Source organism: Suillus discolor (assembly GCF_016758755.1).
Source record: "Suillus discolor strain FC423 chromosome Unknown F5147scaffold_53, whole genome shotgun sequence".
NCBI lineage: Eukaryota > Fungi > Basidiomycota > Agaricomycetes > Boletales > Suillaceae > Suillus > Suillus discolor.
In genome coordinates this window covers 24,023-44,462 of record NW_024541300.1, presented here as the reverse complement: position 1 = coordinate 44,462, position 20,440 = coordinate 24,023, and the positions used below count along the sequence as shown (strand labels likewise).

The 20,440-nt window shown below is 46.0% G+C and overlaps 7 protein-coding genes across 7 annotated transcripts; 3 read left to right on the top strand and 4 right to left on the bottom strand.

Annotated features, from left to right (window-relative positions):
- Positions 1-1,740: 1,740 nt before the first annotated feature.
- F5147DRAFT_655453 (uncharacterized protein) lies at positions 1,741-3,616 on the bottom strand (the record flags this gene model as incomplete). The annotated part of the gene is made up of 6 exons (XM_041433979.1): positions 1,741-1,811; positions 2,154-2,616; positions 2,667-2,881; positions 2,993-3,045; positions 3,098-3,361; positions 3,405-3,616. The coding sequence occupies 6 exons, from the start codon at positions 3,614-3,616 to the stop codon at positions 1,741-1,743; spliced, it is 1,278 nt and encodes a 425-aa protein (XP_041289599.1).
- A 1,563-nt stretch (positions 3,617-5,179) lies between these two features.
- F5147DRAFT_655452 (uncharacterized protein) lies at positions 5,180-5,764 on the bottom strand (the record flags this gene model as incomplete). The annotated part of the gene is made up of 1 exon (XM_041433978.1): positions 5,180-5,764. One exon carries the CDS (start codon positions 5,762-5,764, stop codon positions 5,180-5,182), a length of 585 nt encoding a protein of 194 aa, XP_041289598.1.
- A 937-nt stretch (positions 5,765-6,701) lies between these two features.
- On the top strand, positions 6,702-7,275 carry F5147DRAFT_581969 (uncharacterized protein; the record flags this gene model as incomplete). The annotated part of the gene is made up of 2 exons (XM_041431625.1): positions 6,702-6,814; positions 6,867-7,275. 2 exons carry the CDS (start codon positions 6,702-6,704, stop codon positions 7,273-7,275), a joined length of 522 nt encoding a protein of 173 aa, XP_041289597.1.
- A 1,245-nt stretch (positions 7,276-8,520) lies between these two features.
- F5147DRAFT_581916 (uncharacterized protein) lies at positions 8,521-8,715 on the bottom strand (the record flags this gene model as incomplete). Its single annotated transcript, XM_041431620.1, has 1 exon — positions 8,521-8,715. A coding segment is annotated over one exon (195 nt), but the record flags the coding sequence as incomplete, so codon positions are not given.
- A 434-nt stretch (positions 8,716-9,149) lies between these two features.
- F5147DRAFT_776860 (uncharacterized protein) lies at positions 9,150-12,401 on the bottom strand (the record flags this gene model as incomplete). The annotated part of the gene is made up of 9 exons (XM_041441909.1): positions 9,150-9,232; positions 9,280-9,653; positions 10,547-10,566; positions 10,647-10,826; positions 10,857-11,183; positions 11,779-11,936; positions 11,982-12,098; positions 12,192-12,207; positions 12,267-12,401. 9 exons carry the CDS (start codon positions 12,399-12,401, stop codon positions 9,150-9,152), a joined length of 1,410 nt encoding a protein of 469 aa, XP_041289595.1.
- A 428-nt stretch (positions 12,402-12,829) lies between these two features.
- F5147DRAFT_776859 (uncharacterized protein) lies at positions 12,830-14,074 on the top strand (the record flags this gene model as incomplete). Its single annotated transcript, XM_041441908.1, has 4 exons — positions 12,830-13,207; positions 13,546-13,707; positions 13,786-13,970; positions 14,029-14,074. The coding sequence occupies 4 exons, from the start codon at positions 12,830-12,832 to the stop codon at positions 14,072-14,074; spliced, it is 771 nt and encodes a 256-aa protein (XP_041289594.1).
- Positions 14,075-16,669: 2,595 nt separating this feature from the next.
- Positions 16,670-20,085, top strand: F5147DRAFT_776858 (uncharacterized protein; the record flags this gene model as incomplete). The annotated part of the gene is made up of 3 exons (XM_041441907.1): positions 16,670-18,659; positions 18,719-18,802; positions 19,670-20,085. 3 exons carry the CDS (start codon positions 16,670-16,672, stop codon positions 20,083-20,085), a joined length of 2,490 nt encoding a protein of 829 aa, XP_041289593.1.
- Between the last annotated feature and the right edge of the window lie 355 nt (positions 20,086-20,440).

The window sequence follows — 20,440 nt, the reverse complement described above, 5'->3', positions numbered from 1 at the left end:
CATAACCATCAAGTGCGCAAAGGATTTGTGGCGTCGACCTTTATAGCTTAGCTGCAGAAGAAGGCCGAAGGTATTTAATTGCAGGAGTAAGCACTGAGTCCTGACTTCAAGGCAAGACGGCGGTGGTGAGTTTCCTACTAGTAATACTATAGCTATACAAGGATGACATTACGCTCTACTAATGCGGTGATCTTTTTGGACAGCATTTCTTTCTCTCCGACGGGATGGACAGATCATGAGATTGTAGATTATTGGTTCAGTAATCACTTTATTCCTACAGTGGAGAAATAACCTTGTTCACACAAGGTCACTAGGGGAGTTCACAGTTGCGTTGTTTAGGCGTTTTTCGCTCGTTGTTCAGAAAAGTTTTGAGGCCTGAAAAACACTGAAAAACGTTGGTCGACTGTGATAACCCTGTTGTTCGCGCGCTGGTCAGCAAATTTGTCGCATCTCTTGAAAGGGTTGCCGAGTCTGCCGACACGGCAACAAACATTATATAATCCATGCAGGTGGCTGCGATAACAGCAGACTGAGTTAGATTTACTGTACCATCTCACCATGCCCCGCAACACACCACGAGGACAAGCTATTCAGGCTGTATATGATGCTTATGTCCTAAATCTTATCACCCAAACTCAGTCAATGATCAACAACGAGATTTATGACTCATCCAATGGATCTAATTCTGATCACTCCTCATCATCTGACACTGATGAAAACCTCGAGATCACAAATGCCACCGGTCAGGTATTCCTGCAGCTAGCCAGTGACATATACTCCCAAAGATATCTGACCAATCGGGTCAATATCAATAAAAGTGGCCAAGATCTCACTCTCCTCACTGATTGGAAACTCAATCGCCCTGAAATCTTCCGCTCATATGTCCGAATGTCTCCCGAGTCTTTCAATGCACTCCTAGCTGCTATCCAGGATGATCCAATTTTTCAGAATAATTCACAGAATGCACAGGATCCTATTGATCGACAACTTGCAGTTGCCCTGTTTTGCTTTGGCCATTATGGCAATGCTGCCACTGTAACAAAGGTTGCACTGTGGGCTGGCATTGGATATGGTATGGTGAGGTTGTACACCAACCGCATCATGATTGCAGTGTGTCGGGATCACTTCTGAAAGGCTGTGGTTCACTGGCCTGATGCAAATGCAATTGAGCGAGCTAAGGAGTGGGTGGAAGAGGCATCTTGCCCAGCTTGGCGACATGGCTGGTTGATGGTGGATGGGACTCTAGTTCCACTATACCAGTGCCCAGGGTTTTATGGTAACACCTGGTTTGACAGGAAAAGTAATTATTCAATGAATGTGCAGGTAAGTCAGCCACCAGTACAACTGAATCCTGATCCATATTAACCAAATAAATAAGCTCATTTCAACACCTGACTTGCGTATCATTGACTATGGTGTTGGTATGCCTGGAAGTCAACATGATGCAACAGCATGGGCAGAAACACGGCTTCCTCAAGAGCACTCCATCCTACTAGATGATAGTGAGTGGGTTTGGGCAGATTCTGCCTATCCACTGGAAAATTGGTGCCAGTCACCCTATAAAGTGTACTAAGTTTTTCTAATCTGAGCCAAAAAAAAAATACTCAGTATTCTGACAGGCCAGAGAGAGATTTACCAGAGAATAGCTGGTTTAATTATTACCTGTCTCGTGTCTGAGTCCATTCGGAGCACTGTGTAGGATTTCTCAAAGGACGCTGGTGTTCTCTTCGAGGGCTTCGATTATGCATTGACAAGCCTTGAGATCTTCAGTATGTTTGCCTCTGGGTCACTGCTTGCATCATCCTCTATACCTTTGCAATGGATCAAGAAAGATCAGATGATGATTTTTCTGCAGACAGGTTCTATCAGAAGGGTCTTCGGATCATGCAAAGGAGACTGCAGAAAGGGCACAATGGCTGGCAGAGCGAGAGAACGATGAATTAATATTTCGGGAGGAGGCATTACTAGAGGGCAAGCTAAAGAGGGAAGAACTAAAGAAGGCAATGCTCGCATTCGAGAGTGGTAGAGAGATGGAGTGAACAGTGGTATCAAAAGAGTGGTTCAAAAATGTAGACTGATGAAACAAATACTGGTATTAAAAGAGTGGTTCAATCATGATTAAAAAGATGAGCTGAAGGTATCAAAACGCAAACCTGAACTCGAAGCCCCAAACATGTCAACTTGAGATTGGTGATTGTAAGACAAAGCTTGTTGTAGACAGGCAAGCTCAATGCAGGCCTGGATCATCTCACGCTCATGCAAGCAATGACATTCTGCTTCATCTCGCTGATGCTGTAAGCGGAGACGCTCAAGCTCAATTGTTGCCTTAGCCTTCGTATTCTCACATAAAGTCTTCTCCTTCGCACTGACAGTCATGACTTTCAACTGGGTGTCCTGTGCAATTAGTGCCATCTCCTGAAAGGCAGTAGCAGGGTTCCTGCGACTAGTACTCATCGAGCGAGCTGAAGATGACAAGGCAAAGGAAGATGTCTTGGCAGGTATCTTGAAAGATGGTGGAGATGGCAGCCGAGGAGAGCTAGGTCGTGTAATTGGTTCTCCGTCTGACTCTGGAAGGTTACCCTCAGAGTCAAAAGTCCAGTCGGGAGATCCAGACCACTGTGCATAATTTAAATATGAAGTATGTAGACATAACATAGATGACATACCTTAATGTTTGGCACATGCTTTACATGTGAAGGAGACTCAGAGTTGTCGTGTATACCTGCTACATCAATATCCAGTTCGTCTGACGGTGCTCGATGAAGAGGTCCAAGATCCAACAAAGTAGAACCATTGAGGAGAGCAGATTTGTCGATGACTGGCCTCTTTGTCATTAGCTCTTGCATCCGCAAATACCACGGAAATTCATGGAGGATCTTGTCTAATATAAACTGAGGTCAATATTTCTGTAAATAATAAATGAACTCACCTCACATGTTAGCCAGCGGAGTATCAGGAGTGATCTCATGCTGATGGTCTGTCGTGAGCAGACCCTGGCCAGTTTGACCAAGTTCCTGGTAGTGTTTCGAGTAGGATTCCTTGAGGCTGCATGATGATTAGTATACTGAATCATTTATTTTCGTATGAAACAACTTACTATCTGATTCGCTGATAAATGGATTTACCAAGTTTCGAGATCTCGAGATCCTTCCATCTGCTTGTTGGATCCTCATTACCAAGATCATCAAGCAAGAGTACCTTCTCTGCAATACGTTCTGTGTGCTCCTTGACCTTCTTACCACTGGAATTCACAGATCCTGCATCACCTTTATTGAACCCAAAGGCAACTTTGTAAGTCACGTGCTCAGATATGACTGTGAGCAGCTTGTCCGTCAGAGCGAACATGTTTGGGTTGGACCAACTGCAAAATTCAGCTAAATATAACTGAAACCTCATGCACTTACTTGACGACTCTCCGACTGGAACTGGCGGCAGCTTTCTTGATGGACGCTGCATCACCTAGGTCAGGCTTGACTTTGGGCCTCCTGGCAGCCTTCTTGGCCTTGGCGACAAGCAGTTTTACAGCCAGAAGTTTGCTGGGCGAAGGTGGCAGAGAATCGGTGTCCTTCCCGCACCCTGATTGAGTGCGGATGGGCGCCATAACCTTGAAGCGCATCGCTGCAGCCGCCAGCGCTCGACTAGAACAAGCAGTCCGATTGGGGATTGAGTGGAATTCAGACTCCGACGGAGCATGCCAAAGTTACGATTTCTAAACCATTGGCCACCAAGGTGACCGACAGAGGTGAACAACAAAGCGACAAATTTGGCGAAAAACACTTAAACAACGCAACTGTGAACTCCCCTACTGTCAACTGACAATTGTGGCTGTGGCGTTCCACAACAATGTGATCGTGCGAAAGAGCCAAATAATTAAGTAATCACAGCCAACTGCTACTGACTCCAAGTTCTCAATGCTTTACTTCCCTGACTCTACAAAGAATCACTCTCTCCACGTCTAGTGCTGGCCCCAGAGCTACTGCCATGCGCACATACCTGGGTATGCGAGATAGTGAAGAGCCAGTTTGAGACCCACCAATTTCTGTAAACTAACTCAGAACCAGTGTGAGTTCTCTGGTTACCCAAACCATTGAACTTGTTTTTTTATACTTGCCCCATTCACCAAGCATACACATATAAACCTGCATGCCTTCCTTGTCCGAGGTTCCGACTCAACTTGGCTTGCGAAGTCTAGACTCTGACCAGTACTGCAAAGTAAGTAATTATTATTGTATACTCCCCCCATCTTCCCATTCGACATCTTCCTGAGTTGTCAAGCCTTTTGTAGGCCTAGCGACTCGGTAGGCTGCACATGCTTGGAGATGCATTATGACCACCCTCCAACATGTCATCCAGTCCACTCAAACGACGCAATCTTGGCGCTGGTCCTTCATCAGACATGCCTTTCAAAGGAAAGAAACGAGCTCATACATCTTCCACAACTAATGGTTAATACAATTTTCAAATTGAAACTGTGCAACAATTCATTACAATTGTTTATCAGAAACCATCTGAATATGCTCTTGTAGTATCATGTTGTATTTGCATAGCAAAGTTCGTGCAGCTTTTCTTGATCACAACTCCAGCTCGACTCTCGAGTCTCAAATGTAATATACTGTGGCACTGATGTATGATTAATGTACCAATTAATGTACCACATGCTTCCATACCCTGGTCCAAAACCATATCAATAAATACACAACACTTGTGGAACAAGGTTCCTGCTGGTGAAGCTTGGCCATTTCTAGTATCGTGTTGATCCTGAGAAGCCAATTGTTCACCTATTATTCCCACATATCCCAGTTAGTAAAGTGGTACCACAGTTATCACAGAACCACTTAATTAAGCCTGGAGGCATTCCTATGCAGCACTGGCGGTGCACACCGGCAGGTTCTATAGAGTTGTACTTAGCTTTTCTACCTTATGTATGTAGTATGTATATAGCACCGGCGGTGTGCCACTGCCGGTTTATTTAATAACATGGCTCAATTTGGCAACTTCATCACCTCACATAAGCAGTGCAGCGCCGCCATCCTTGTGCTCATCGTCTGCAACAGCGAGCTCGAGTAGATCATCAAAATAACATATTTTTAATAGCAATTTTTTGATAACAAACATACTTCTCATGGACAGAGGTAATGTGCACATAAAATGGTTGATATATTGGCTGAAAACTATTCTACTACATGGTGTTCTCTTGGTCTGAATCAATGATGGCCTTGCTTTTTTTTGTGCGCTGTCCACCTTTTGCTTTCCACTGCTGTACTTTGTCAGTCTCACATGAGTCAGAGTCCAGCTGTTGTGCCTTTTCAGTGAGCTTGCAGGCACACTTCGGGCATTGTCCCTTGGATGGTGTCGTGTCGTCAACAGGGCGCTTGTGATTGTGATTCATCATCGAGACCAGAGCATCTTCATTAGCTGGAGGAGGTGAGGCTGTAGCACGAGGTTGAGGCTGACTGGAAAGCACACAAAGTGCAGGATCCACCAAGTCATCTGTTACTGAGGAGATGCGAGTAGATTCAATGGGAAGGGGATTGTTGTCATCCTCAAAAGGAGACGACCCAGAATCATTCTCGTTCTCAAAAGAAGGAGGCCCAGAATCATTCTCATTCTCAAGAGAAGGAGGCCTGGAATCATTCTCATCCTCGAGCGGAGAAGGTGAAGAAGGTGTAGCAGTTGTGGGGGGTGATGCTGAAGGAAGAGTGTCAGGCGGCATGGGAGGCTTGAGCTCAGGAGTGAGCTTTTCCCCATTCTTGATATGGTTCATCCACTCTTCCACTTCTTCATGTGTGATTGACACGAACTTACAAGTGCCTTCTGCAATAGCGCTGGTGACTTTCTCAAGGCTTTCAATCCCCCCCTTTAAGTCTGACAGTGTAGGTATACAACACAGAGTGGGGCTATACAAAGATGGCTCCAAACTGATATCTTCATGTTGTGGTCTTGCACTGCCTAGTCTGCTATACTTGGTGACAAGTGTGTTCGACCCAGGGGTCTGCGGTCTGGGAATAGTTTTTGGGGTGAGTGGGTGATGTGAGGTCAATAATCCGAGCGCAGGAAACAATGTCCGAAGGTATAATTACGATGTCCGATGCAAAAGCGTCAGGTCCAATGTTTTTTGAGGTTTGGGTTTTGGGTTTTGGGTTTTTGGGTTTGGGTTTGGGTTTGGGTTTGGGGTATCAGAAATTAATAGTGATGTGATAGCGAGTGTCGGGAAAGCGAGCGGTGTGCGCAATAATGACGATGACAGATACGGACGGTGAAGGAACAATGATATTCGCAATGCCAACTAAGAACTACGAAATATTGGGTTTGACCCCTAAGCATCGGAGACAATTCTCCTCTACTCGGATGATGATGATGCTATGGGGAGTCCAATATTTATGTAGATACATAGAAATCCAGAACCCTATAGGCGAAAGTAGTAGCGCAATATTTCGGATCCGATGTCCTATGTAATAAGACATGATGTACTGTGGACCATGGGAATACATGTAATAATGTGGTCGACAATGTTAGGGATGTGAAAACAAGTAACTACGCACCTAGTGGGGCTAGTGCAATGAAAATGGACATAGGTAGGATGAGTGCGCGCGATATCCGATCGGCCGATGCAAAACCCGATGCAAAACCTGATGTCTGATGTCCGATGTTTTTGGGTTTGGTGCGTATTGAGTCGGATATGATAGGGAATGTTTTGGATAATGATTAGCATTCAACATGCATCAGAAAATAGACCTCTACGAGGCCACAAAAACTCCAAGTCCTACAATGGGTTTTTGCTTACGATATGTGACATGGTCCGAAGTGGTGAACTGTATGTATTTCAATTTGTGCTCTTTCTATATATAACACTTACTTGTTGGCAGGATGAAATACCCAATTGCTAGTGTGAAGAAGCTGATGGACATTTTTGGCAGCAACATCCTTTTTGGTTATGACATCAAATGTGCATTCGAGAAGATCCTCCTTCGCAGCTCGCTTGCAGATGATGTGAAGAGACTCAACCTGCAGGGCATTGTGCCTGCTTTTCACAGGCATGCGCACAATCGTCTTTGCCAACTCAAGCATCATTCAAAGCACAAAGTCAGTGCTGGGAAAGAAGACTTTGAGACATGCAAACGTGTTTTCTCTGAGTCAAATGCACTTGCTTGCGAGATTCAAAACACCACTAACTTCCGCCGCCATCAAGCCTTGGATGAACACTTCTCTTTCACTGACATGGACAGGTATGCTGCGCTATGTAAGTCCCTGTTCGTTTCTTTAACTCTAGGTTAACAATTCACATAGCCGATGTAGCACTCAGCCTCCGGCTGAGCTCATATTGGCCTATTTTGTTACACCTTTATTTACAGTCATTTTCCTCTCAATAGGTTCGCACTTTTACTGCTTACCTAATGATGTTTCCCTTCACCTAGTACCCTGACACCTGCACTCCAAACCCCACACAGTTTCTACTGAATACTCACTGTTTTGCTATCCCAGTATGCCTGATGCCTCCGATAGGTAGTTACAGGCTGTAGTTTTGTCGAAAGCTCCTGGTATTAGATTCCCCACTTCCTACCTGCTGTCCAGGAATTACTATTTGCTGTGTTTGCATCACTTTCACTTTCCTCCTGAGCTCTGGCCTCATCAGAAGCCCTTGGGCTGAACATACTGCTCCCCTGTACTTGCCCAGCCCATATCTTTCTTTTACACTGACTTCATCTATAACAATTATGTCCAAGCACTGACATCAATATCAACCACGGGCATTTTTCTCATGAACTTCACTGCATCAAACCCTACCACCAACATTAATTTTTAAGCTGATCTGGATGACAAGCGTCTTTTTTTACAACGGCTCACACGCAAGAAGGATGAATCTACCATCAAAGTCAATTACGTCAAGGCATTGAATGATTATGATGAGGCACAGTTAGTATTTGTCTTTCGGCTATGCTTGTACCAACATTACACTATATCAGGCTTGCATATGAATCAGCATGAGCGGAGTTTGTGAAGCTCGACTTATGACCAAATTATTCTTCTGTGGACACCGGGAATATTCAACGCCGTCACACCCATGCCACGGTCAAATGTGATCAGAAGCTGGAGGTAGTCGTTGATTATGAACATCAAATGGCACTATCCTCGAGATGGGACGTAAACCACCCTGAGCACATCAAAGCACAGTCGCACATTACTCATCGTCTTTTCCACAAGGCAGTGGATGATGTCAAATGTCTCGTCATCATGCAACTGTTGTTGAAGTATGACCGGTACATCATACACTAGTTACAATTAAGTCCATGCAACTCAGTTATAGATTAAGTATGCGCTCAACAGCCTCACAATGGCATGCATCAACATACTTCAATTTGGTTATTCAGTCGGCAATACCAAGTACATCGTATGCTAGTCGTCACTCAAGCTCATTTACACCAGACACTCACTTCTGATCACATTTGACCGTGGCATGGGTGTGACGGCGTTGAATATTCCCGGTGTCCACAGAAGAATAATTTGGTCATAAGTCGAGCTTCACAAACTCCGCTCATGCTGATTCATATGCAAGCCTGATATAGTGTAATGTTGGTACAAGCATAGCCGAAAGACAAATACTAACTGTGCCTCATCATAATCATTCAATGCCTTGACGTAATTGACTTTGATGGTAGATTCATCCTTCTTGCGTGTGAGCCGTTGTAAAAAAAGACGCTTGTCATCCAGATCAGCTTAAAAATTAATGTTGGTGGTAGGGTTTGATGCAGTGAAGTTCATGAGAAAAATGCCCGTGGTTGATATTGATGTCAGTGCTTGGACATAATTGTTATAGATGAAGTCAGTGTAAAAGAAAGATATGGGCTGGGCAAGTACAGGGGAGCAGTATGTTCAGCCCAAGGGCTTCTGATGAGGCCAGAGCTCAGGAGGAAAGTGAAAGTGATGCAAACACAGCAAATAGTAATTCCTGGACAGCAGGTAGGAAGTGGGGAATCTAATACCAGGAGCTTTCGACAAAACTACAGCCTGTAACTACCTATCGGAGGCATCAGGCATACTGGGATAGCAAAACAGTGAGTATTCAGTAGAAACTGTGTGGGGTTTGGAGTGCAGGTGTCAGGGTACTAGGTGAAGGGAAACATCATTAGGTAAGCAGTAAAAGTGCGAACCTATTGAGAGGAAAATGACTGTAAATAAAGGTGTAACAAAATAGGCCAATATGAGCTCAGCCGGAGGCTGAGTGCTACATCGGCTATGTGAATTGTTAACCTAGAGTTAAAGAAACGAACAGGGACTTACATAGCGCAGCATACCTGTCCATGTCAGTGAAAGAGAAGTGTTCATCCAAGGCTTGATGGCGGCGGAAGTTAGTGGTGTTTTGAATCTCGCAAGCAAGTGCATTTGACTCAGAGAAAACACGTTTGCATGTCTCAAAGTCTTCTTTCCCAGCACTGACTTTGTGCTTTGAATGATGCTTGAGTTGGCAAAGACGATTGTGCGCATGCCTGTGAAAAGCAGGCACAATGCCCTGCAGGTTGAGTCTCTTCACATCATCTGCAAGCGAGCTGCGAAGGAGGATCTTCTCGAATGCACATTTGATGTCATAACCAAAAAGGATGTTGCTGCCAAAAATGTCCATCAGCTTCTTCACACTAGCAATTGGGTATTTCATCCTGCCAACAAGTAAGTGTTATATATAGAAAGAGCACAAATTGAAATACATACAGTTCACCACTTCGGACCATGTCACATATCGTAAGCAAAAACCCATTGTAGGACTTGGAGTTTTTGTGGCCTCGTAGAGGTCTATTTTCTGATGCATGTTGAATGCTAATCATTATCCAAAACATTCCCTATCATATCCGACTCAATACGCACCAAACCCAAAAACATCGGACATCAGACATCAGGTTTTGCATCGGGTTTTGCATCGGCCGATCGGATATCGCGCGCACTCATCCTACCTATGTCCATTTTCATTGCACTAGCCCCACTAGGTGCGTAGTTACTTGTTTTCACATCCCTAACATTGTCGACCACATTATTACATGTATTCCCATGGTCCACAGTACATCATGTCTTATTACATAGGACATCGGATCCGAAATATTGCGCTACTACTTTCGCCTATAGGGTTCTGGATTTCTATGTATCTACATAAATATTGGACTCCCCATAGCATCATCATCATCCGAGTAGAGGAGAATTGTCTCCGATGCTTAGGGGTCAAACCCAATATTTCGTAGTTCTTAGTTGGCATTGCGAATATCATTGTTCCTTCACCGTCCGTATCTGTCATCGTCATTATTGCGCACACCGCTCGCTTTCCCGACACTCGCTATCACATCACTATTAATTTCTGATACCCCAAACCCAAACCCAAACCCAAACCCAAAAACCCAAAACCCAAAACCCAAACCTCAAAAAACATTGGACCTGACGCTTTTGCATCGGACATCGTAATTATACCTTCGGACATTGTTTCCTGCGCTCGGATTATTGACCTCACATCACCCACTCACCCCAAAAACTATTCCCAGACCGCAGACCCCTGGGTCGAACACACTTGTCACCAAGTATAGCAGACTAGGCAGTGCAAGACCACAACATGAAGATATCAGTTTGGAGCCATCTTTGTATAGCCCCACTCTGTGTTGTATACCTACACCATGCCAACAGACGGTGACAACAATGCCGGACTGCTTGAAGATAGCAAACATTTTTTTCCGAGACTTGGGAGCTGCATTGCGCCAACGGTCCATGCAGACACTGGATGGCTCTGCAGAGTCATTTGAGTCAGGCTCGTCAATCCACCGATCATCAGGGTCACTGGAAGCAGGCCGTTGCTGCCCTTGATGAGCACAAGCTGATCAAACTTTGTCTTTGAATTGGTTGACATAGGACTTGGTCAGCCAGATTGACGACATCTCTGAGCAAGGGTCTGGACTTTCCTTGCCACTGCATATTGCGGGATCAACGAGTTTAGCAGAGTTGTTGCCATCACATGCACAGAGAAAAGAAAACTCAAGAGGTGGCTCATCTACGAGGCTGTATTGGCATGCTGGGCATGAGTTAAGAATGCGCCAATTGTCCATGTCACGACCCAGGAATTTATCCAGGTGGGAGTTTATACGGCGATTGAGTTCAAGATAAACATCATATGCCACACAAAGCTGTTCGGCTAGATGGTGGTGAAAATGAACCTAATTGTATGTAAGTACAAGTACTAGAAGCGAATGACATGAGACGTACTTACATGATGAAGGGCACACAGCATTTTTGCTTGAGCTTGGATACTGAATCATGGGCAGACTCAGTGACTTTGCCGGTATACATCGAGGGTGCGGATAGTTATAGCAGTCGTTGGGCGAATAGGCAAGCTACCTATGCAGCCATAGTGGAGTAGGGACACATTTAAAAATGGTGAGACACTTCTGAAAGTGCGCACACAGCGCTCTACAAGCAGGTTAAGGTTAAGAATGCAAACACTGCACTATAGAATGCAACATACTGAATATATCTACAACCTCGATTGAAAAGTTTTCTGACGCATTGTCCGAGAGAGGAGGGTGTTCATATACCTCAGAAGAGCATCTGTTAGGTCATTGTATTGAGAAGCCCAGTCTGCAACTTGGCATGCAATGCGTTCAGAGCGATCATGGGTATCTACCCTTCTGTTGATGGTTTCTGAGTGAGTGCATTGCCCACAAACTGATGAGCAAGAACATACCTTGGTTAAGCCATTGTAATTTGCTCTAGTTCTTTATAAAGGGCGACTTCATCTCCCGCATGACTGACAGTGAAACCCTCTTCACCAGGAGGAGGCAGCATAGCATCTATGTCCATGTCATAGGCTGAAAAGTCAAAGGTATCGGATGGTGTTGCGGATGAAGAGCCTGGTCTGCTCTGATTGCTCTCAGCACCCAGTAGCCGCTTGCGTTCTCTCGAAGGAAGCTCTGGAAGATCATAAGTATGACTCCAATAAGAAGAAAGAATCATACTCTTGAGGAGTGAGGCATGAGGCTCGCGTGCATCTTCTTGCCATTGATGCAAGGCTCCAACACGGAGTGTCCTTGGTTTGGGGCCAACGTGGACAACACACTTGCTAGAGACACCACCTACAGAGTGGCGGGTTCACATGTTCAAGGGCAATGGTGAAGCTGCAGATATGGTTGATGATAAGAAGGGCGTTGAGGAGGTTTCCCACATACTATGTTGATTTATTGCCTGATTGCAAGCAAGTTAGACAACAATACCTCGGTTGTCATTCTAAGACGTAGTTGTACCATAGAGTAGAAGAAATGAGAAAAAAACTGGTGGAAAAGGTGACGATGTATGAGCTCATCATGGTAGATGATGAGTGCAAGGGTGGCGGCACTGCGCTGCTTATGTGAGGTGACGAAGTTGCCAAATTGAGCCATGTTATTAAATAAACTGGCAGTGTGCCACCGCTGGTGCTATATACTACATACATAAGGTAGAAAAGCTAAGTAGAACTCTATAGAACCTGCCAGTGTGCACCACCGGTGCTGCATAGGAATGCCTTCAGGCTTAATTAAGTGGTTCTGTGATAACCATGGTACCACTTTACTAACTGGGATATGTGGGAATAATAGGTGCAATTGTTTTGACTGTTGATGGTCATGGTTCACATGAACAAAGCACTATTCAAAGGGCAGCTTATGATAATGGTGTCATAATCCATGCCTTTCCGTCGAAAACCACACACAAAATGCAACCACTGGATGTGGGTGTGTTTTCATCTGTGCAGCATGCTTGAACCAAACATTGTGACAAACACCTTGCTGATGGGGTTGAAATTGACTGTTATAATTTTATTCATGAATACATGGCCATTCACTACGTCATCACTCCAGAACTCATCCAGAAAGCATTCAAAAAAACTGGTATCTATCCTCTCAATCCATTGGTCTTCACAGACAAAGACTTCACACCAAGCTTGATTCATTCAACCACTGCACATCTTCCACCATTGTATCCTGCCAAAGTCTCCTCTCCAATGCCAGTGGCAACTGATGAAGTCGACGAGTTGATGAGGCTGGACAGCAGCTATGAAAACAAGGACTTGGAGAATGATAATGATTTTTTCCCTATGCCAGTTGATGAACATGACTCAGAGTCAGAGTCAGAATCAGAGGAAGAGGAAGATGACAACACCTGCACCACTTGCTTGACACCACAACTACCAGGCCCCATCCCACATCCAGTCATCCCCTTGTATGTCCAGGCAATGACACTAACAAAGGAGGATCTTTGGCAAGAACTTCAGCACATGTAGTATCAGCAGGCTGGGGTATTAGTTCAGACAATGCAGGTCCTTACTGCACAGCTCAGTGCTGTGAATGTGCACTGCACAATGGCACAGCAGGCATTGGCTCAATCTTGACTGGAGTTAGAGAATTTCAAGAAAAAGAAGCAGCCGAGGAAATCTGTCAAATTACGAGCTCATTTTGTGACACACCGAGAGCTTGAGGAGGACTTCAACAAAGCGGAAGAGGAGCAGTGGGAAAAAGATAAGGCTAATGTGGTCCTGTGGAGAAACAGGCTAAAAAGAAGTCCAAAGATGAAGTGCGTCATGCTCAGATTGAACATGACATTAAGTCAAAGACATTTGATGCATTCTCGATGCTTCGGTGCAAGGATGATTTTATTGCACTTGCTGGTGCTCTCAAGATTTTGAGAGATGGGACAGTTGAGGAACTCAGGGTGAGAATCAGAGAGTTTCTTGCTGACACTGAAAATTGGCACTTTGCTGACAATCTATGTTTTTCTGCACTCTTCCAGACAGGAAAAACACGTTCAAAGAATCTGGCTGCTCCATCATCAATGGGACAGGCCAATAGCGGCACCTTGCAGGATAATGCAGACAATGGCACTACTTTGTCAAATCCTGTGACTTCTGGCAATCATTTTTTCAACTCTCCTGTGCTGCATTCAAGTTATCCTCTGCACCTTACATCTAACCAACCGTATGTTGGAGTTTGAATCATTACCGCTGTGGGTACAATAATTCTGATGGTGATTCAGAACAATGTGTTGGGTCCTGCAGAACCTAGCTGCTATTCGACCCTAAAGGGTTTCTGGACCAGGCTCAAGGCTCAGAGGAGAGGAAATATAATGAAAACTTGCTGAAGACTCAGACTCATACTGGTAACTGGTAAAAAGGTTCCTTTCTTATGTAAGCTAAGGTGCAAACATAACACTAGGTAAAACAGTCTCTACAAGCCTAGCCAGGAATCAGTTCCTACACCACTTACCTACTTTGGATAGTCTTATCATCTGCCTACCTAGTTCAGTAGCATGGTCCATGTGTGGTCTGTGCGCAGTAGCCACATGTATATAAGTAGCTGATCCACCACATGTATAGTCCTCATCCAGTTCGTAGAATCACTGCTTGATGTCTAGTTGCATTCATGTGTCAGTACCTCTTAGGTGGAGAGGAGCAGTGGCCCGCACACTCTGGTATAGGAGAGTAAGCCTGCTGGGATCATTTACTCATGTCAATAGTCTAACCAACTTGACCTCTGAAGCTCGACTTTCCTTCACCATATTTTCATCAGAATTATCAATTTTATGCTGATCCAGCTATCTACCTGCCATCTTATCCTACAATGCAGCATAGTACTAGTCCGTCCAGCGGACCTATTGCATCATTCTTGAATTTACATCACCTCAAGCATCACTTTTTGGTACCAATAAAGGGTCTAAGAGACCCACTTTCTATGTCATGGAAAAGTGGTCTAAGAGACCCAACCTCTCTACCATCTATTAATACCATGCCCCTTAATATTCTTTTGCACCTCTTGCATGGCCCTAGTGCCACCACTGGTAGGCATGATAGCCACTTGCGAAATGCTCTCATCATAGTGATGTGCACAGCCTGGCTTGAAGCCATGGGCTGAGCCAAGCCAGGCCAAAGTGACCAGAAGGCCTGGCTTGGAATTCTGGAAAGCCAAAGTATGTATTTATTACAGCTCATAGTTACACTCTCATAATTAGACTATGCTCTTTCATTTATGGGCTCAGGTCTTGACACTATTTAGGTACGTTGCACATGTAGACTTGACTCTAGATGGGGAACTGATATATTCTTTGTCAGGCACTCAGCACTGTCCTCAATTAGGTCCGTCTGACGATTGAGCATTCTTTATCAAAGTACGATGTACTCTTCATTGATCCCTCATAAAATTAATCTCAGTATGACTCTGTCTAACCCTCTTTTCAGAACAATCAAACCAATCATCGTTGACCACTATGAAAAATGGAGAATGCAAAACATTGAATGTAGCAGACCATTGTTTGACAGTAAGTTTTTCATATCTACCTCCTACCACTACTTCACTTCCCTCTGATAGTTGGAACTGTCTATACAGACAGTGATAATGAATGTTGCACACAGCCCATCCACTGAACCAAGCCAACTGCCACCCTTCAATGCCTGCCTTTGTTTCAACACCCTTCGCTGTGGCTCACAGAACACTCTATCGAAGCCCTGGTATCTCACCCTGATCTCTCCTGGCTGCAGGCTCAATTTGGAGCATACACACAGATCAAAACTGCATTCTGAGGCATGCAGGTGAGTCATGTGGTTGAATCCTGGTTTCAAAGCAACCCGTTGTAGAGACTCGCGTCTCTCAATGCGGAATATACGGCCCTATTACCCACATAATTCCCTACACGTTCCAGCTCTTATCCGAAGGATTAGTCATACGCGCTCTCACGCGCGTGCCCTACATACGCGCCTTGTTCGTGTGCCTTACATGCACTTGCGCCTTTCATGTGCGCTCGTGCACCTCCCCTTAGGCCTTCGCATCCTTGTCCGTCCGTCTGTCCTATGTCCTCGCTGATTTACTGGTGTGTTATTCTTATCCCTTTCACTGAATTGATGTACCTTCGGTCCGATCCCCGCGCTTACATACAGAAAGTCTATCTTAGGCTTTAGAATATATTTAGAGTTGATATGGTTACTCGGTTCGGTACCACGCTCGGAAGCGCGCCGCATAGCGTAATCTCCCTTCTTAAATAGAGGGAAAGTTCCTTTTAACTTACTTTTCCCTCCTCCCTTATCTGAGTATACTGCAAATTGTATAGTGCACCTTAGTACTTGAAATCTGATTATACTTCACTATTCTACCATCGCTCGTGCTTCTGTTATACTTGAACACCCTCCCCCATCACTCAAAAGCACGCTTCCGCATACGCGCGCGCCCCTCACATCCTTCGCTCGCGCACGCCCTTCGCACGCCTCCGCGCACGTTATCTTCTCGCGCCTGTTACCACCCGTCTAGTTGACGAAGACTCCCTCCATTACATTAAAGAGGAACTTCTCTCAGTAGCTGTCCTTTGGGTCAAGTCGTATTCTCATTCCTGGTCTTGCTGTAGAACCCCCAATAGCTTTAGCGTTTCACCTATAGTCAAGATTCCTCACCTTCAACTGGAGCCCACCGCGAGGGACACTTCTGAGACAACCGGTCGGGTACTCAGACCCAACAGTCGTCGCAGAGCTAGAGAAGAAGCCATCACCGCATTCGACAGAGCTATTGAATCCATTGTACCAGGTCCCTTATTCCTTCAACCCCCGCGCGGCCGGTCGCGCAATGTATCAGAACCCGCATGACCAGATCTCGCGCTCTTAGCACGTGCGCCTAGGCAACCGATATTGCCAGTAATGCCCTCGCCCGAAGAATCTGCCAAAGAAGAGTTGTCCGACGACTTTGAAGCAATAGATAACCCAAGAAGTCAACTTCCCGGAGCATTCCTCCACACGCCCAATCAACCTCCTTTTATCTCCAACCTGTCAGCGCTAAGCGCGCTAACCGACACCCCGCTTAACACACCAGCATCCCCTGTGCGCGAGAACGCGCTTTCTACAGTGGGATTACCGAAGATCAAGCAAGAAGCATTTGAAACACCACGCACACCGAACTCGATTCCAGGCGGAACTATCGTAGCAAATCTCCCCTTTGTATACGCACACCAAGCGCTAACAAGACAGAAGACTCCTGTGCCCGCAACATCCCAATCACCTATCATGTCCACAGTAAGAACCAGAATGCTTATCCGTGGAACAATGGACGTGCCTAAATTCGACGGCACCATGGATAACCTCGCTGACTTTATCGACGCATATGAGCAGCTCACTGATGAAGTAGGTCTATTAGGACTTGACCGCATCAAAGGCATTATCCGCTACCTCGACTGCGATGATCACGAATTATGGGGCGGAATGCCCAAGGCGCAAGTAAGCGATTACAATGCCTTCTTAGACGAGGTGAGGGTAATGTATCCAGGATGGGATGGCAAAAGGCGCTACGCGCTCGCGGACTTACAAGCCATTGCGCGCGAGTACACTAACAAACCAATGCCTTCTTACCAGGAATTAAGTAGCTATCTGCGCGCATTCAAGAAGGTCATGCAACTGCTTTTGGCAGAAGACCGTATTGGGAAAGCCGAACACAACCGATTATTCATGGAAGGCATTCCTAAAGATACCCAGGCGCTAGTCTGCACGCGCCTCATGATCAAGTTCCCAGACCATTACCCGCAGGACCCATATCCGTTCATGAATGTTTTCGCAGCTGGACAGTTTGTACTACCAGCAAACGCACCCGCGCTAAGCGCAACGGCTAGCGCGCCCAAGGCTGCGCCACTCGCTAACCTAATTGCCACTACTGCGCCAGCACAACCACCCGCGCAAGGTACAGTAACTAAGCACGAGTATAAGTGCGAAGCACCCGTGTTCAACGACTGCACCTTCTGTGGCAGTCTCGAACATTTCTATCCTCAGTGCATGGAAAGGCAAAGGTACATTGACGCAGGTAAATGCAAGGTTAGCGAGGAGATGCGCAAACTCGTCTTGCCAGATGGCAAGTGGATTCCTGGACGAGGACTCCTCAAAGAACGGTTAGATCGATACCACATGAGCTGCACAACGCAGGACACAACCGCTAGTGCAAGTGTGATGGCCGGGCTCTTCTATCGCACCCAAGAAGTCGACGCAGTAATCGAAGTAGGGTCATCCGCATTTGTGCACACAGTCGCGCAAATCAAGTCAGAGGAGGATGATCAGACAGATGATTTAATGGCAGAGGCACTAGCCTATGTAGCAGCGAAGCGAGACCAGAAGCACAACGCTAAAGGTAAAAATGTCCGCTTTGATGGCGTGGAAGTACCCAGTGAAACGCGCATGCATCCAAGACCCGCATCAAGACAAGCTACAGTAGAGGAAGAGATAATCTCTCCCGAAATACAAGCTTCGTCTGACAAAGGTAAAGGAAAAGAATTAGCAAAAGTAGCGCCGACAAGCGCGCCAACTAGCGCTAAGGCGCCTCCCAAGGGCACCTCGTCATCATCAACCACATCATCATCATCAGCACCACCACCATCCCCTTCACAATCTTCAGCATCATTGTCAACACCAACTTCAGCACCAGCACCAATTCAATCATCATCATATCGTTATGCATTCCCGCTCGAGGACAAGGAGGCTGACAAACTCGTTGTCGAGCGCCTCCTCGATTCTAACCTCAGCATTCCTGTAAGGGAATTATTAGCTGTATCTCCCGATGTTCGCCAACAATTTCATGAACTCACGATGAAGAAGCGCATCACAGTAGGTGCAGTATCAGTTCACAAATTATCAGGACATCCCGCTGAAGGTTCAACGATACAGCGAGGCACAAACAATGCTCCTGACTGTACCTATAAATGTTGTAAGGTCGCGCGTTGCCTAGTCTGCTATACTTGAGACGACAAGTGCGTTCGACCCTAAAGGGGAAGCGAGTGCAGCAAGGATCTAGAGGTATGCGCTGAAAGCGCTACTGGTTGGCCAATGCGAAGCGCGAGAAAGCGCAGGTGCGCGCAAGGCGCGGGAATGCGCGCGTGTATGGCGCGAAGCGTGGGAAAGCGTGCGCGTGTATACAGATACGAGAGAGAGTAAGAGTGAGTTTGCTTAAGTGATGATATGATGTAAGACAAGAGAAGAGAGATGCGAGGTGTAAACAAATAGATTTCTACTATGTTCTGCTAGGTGAATAGTGGGTAGTAACCAGTAAGTCCTCTGTCGTTCTGGTGGGAGAGTAAGTGAGTCCCGGTGGGTGAGTAAGTCCGTAAGTAAGTATGTACTGCTGGCGCTTAAGTATGGCGCCTAAGCGCTGTCATGCGGAGCCGAAGCACTACCGAGTAAGGTATGTAAAGATATATGTAAGTAAGGGTCCATGATAAAAATAAAGATGGAATGATATGCAAATATGAGAAATGGAAATATACGCACTAGGGAACTTGGTGGACAGTGGATGGATGCTTCTGGATGGCTGGCGCTATAGGGCGCTACAGCGCGGGAAAGCGCGCGCGCATATACATCGTGAAGTGCGGGAAAGGTACGCGCGCATGGCGCGCGTTGTGCGGGAAAGCTGCGCCTCATATAGAGATAGCTGCAGGTAGCACACAGAGTGATGCTACAAGTTCGTGTCATGTACTCCCCAGTGAAAACTGCCATATTGCACAATGAGAGGCATGAGTCTCTACACCGCGACCGATCAATGGTTACGCCAGTATGAAGGCGTGCGCATGTGAAGCAACGACAGCAAGATTGTCGCGGACCACTTTGCGCCCTTGCGCTGTATACGCGCAAAGACAATAGGGGGCCGCACTCTCACGTGTGTCTTAGATCAAGGTGCCGAGGTAGTGGTCATGCCAAGGGAAGTATGGAAGGAGCTCGGTGTACTGCTCAGATCAGACCATAGCCTTAACATGGAATCGGTAAATACGTCACGCGACTCGACACTAGGTGTTGTGGAGAACGTTCCGCTTGATTTCGGCGCAGGGCCCTTGTACTTCCAAGTCCAAGTCATCAAACGCGCAACCTTCGAGGTTTTACTAGGGCGCCCATTCTTTAAGCTGACTTCATGTCGCACCTTTGATCTCCCCGATGGGGAACAGGATCTCTTACTGACCGACCCTAACACGTGCAAGGAACTGCGCATTCCAACCCTACCTTGGGTCAAGCATTCGCTCGCAAGAGACACGAAGTGCGCTAATCCAGCGCACTCGCACACGCTCAAGGAGGAGGATAAGGGTTTTTAAGTTTCGATGATCCACAGCATTTGCGGGGAGACACCTATATGCACTTGTTTCCTCAATCATTTTCTTTATTGCATCACACTTCACCTTCTCGCATGGTGCCTGACGTGTTGCGCATCGCGTGCGCGGAAGGTGCTCCTCATCCCTCGCTCTTAAGGAGCAACAATGCATTACCTCCTGTAGTTGTACATCAAATTTCTTCATCATCTGTTCCGCAGTATTCCGCGCATTATGCACATCTAACATCCATGCAGTCCATTATAGATCAGGCAATGATCGACGCCTTCAATTCTGATTATTATTATGATCCCGTGCTTCATGCGCTGGTCTATAAGCCAGTCACGAAGAAAGTGCGCAC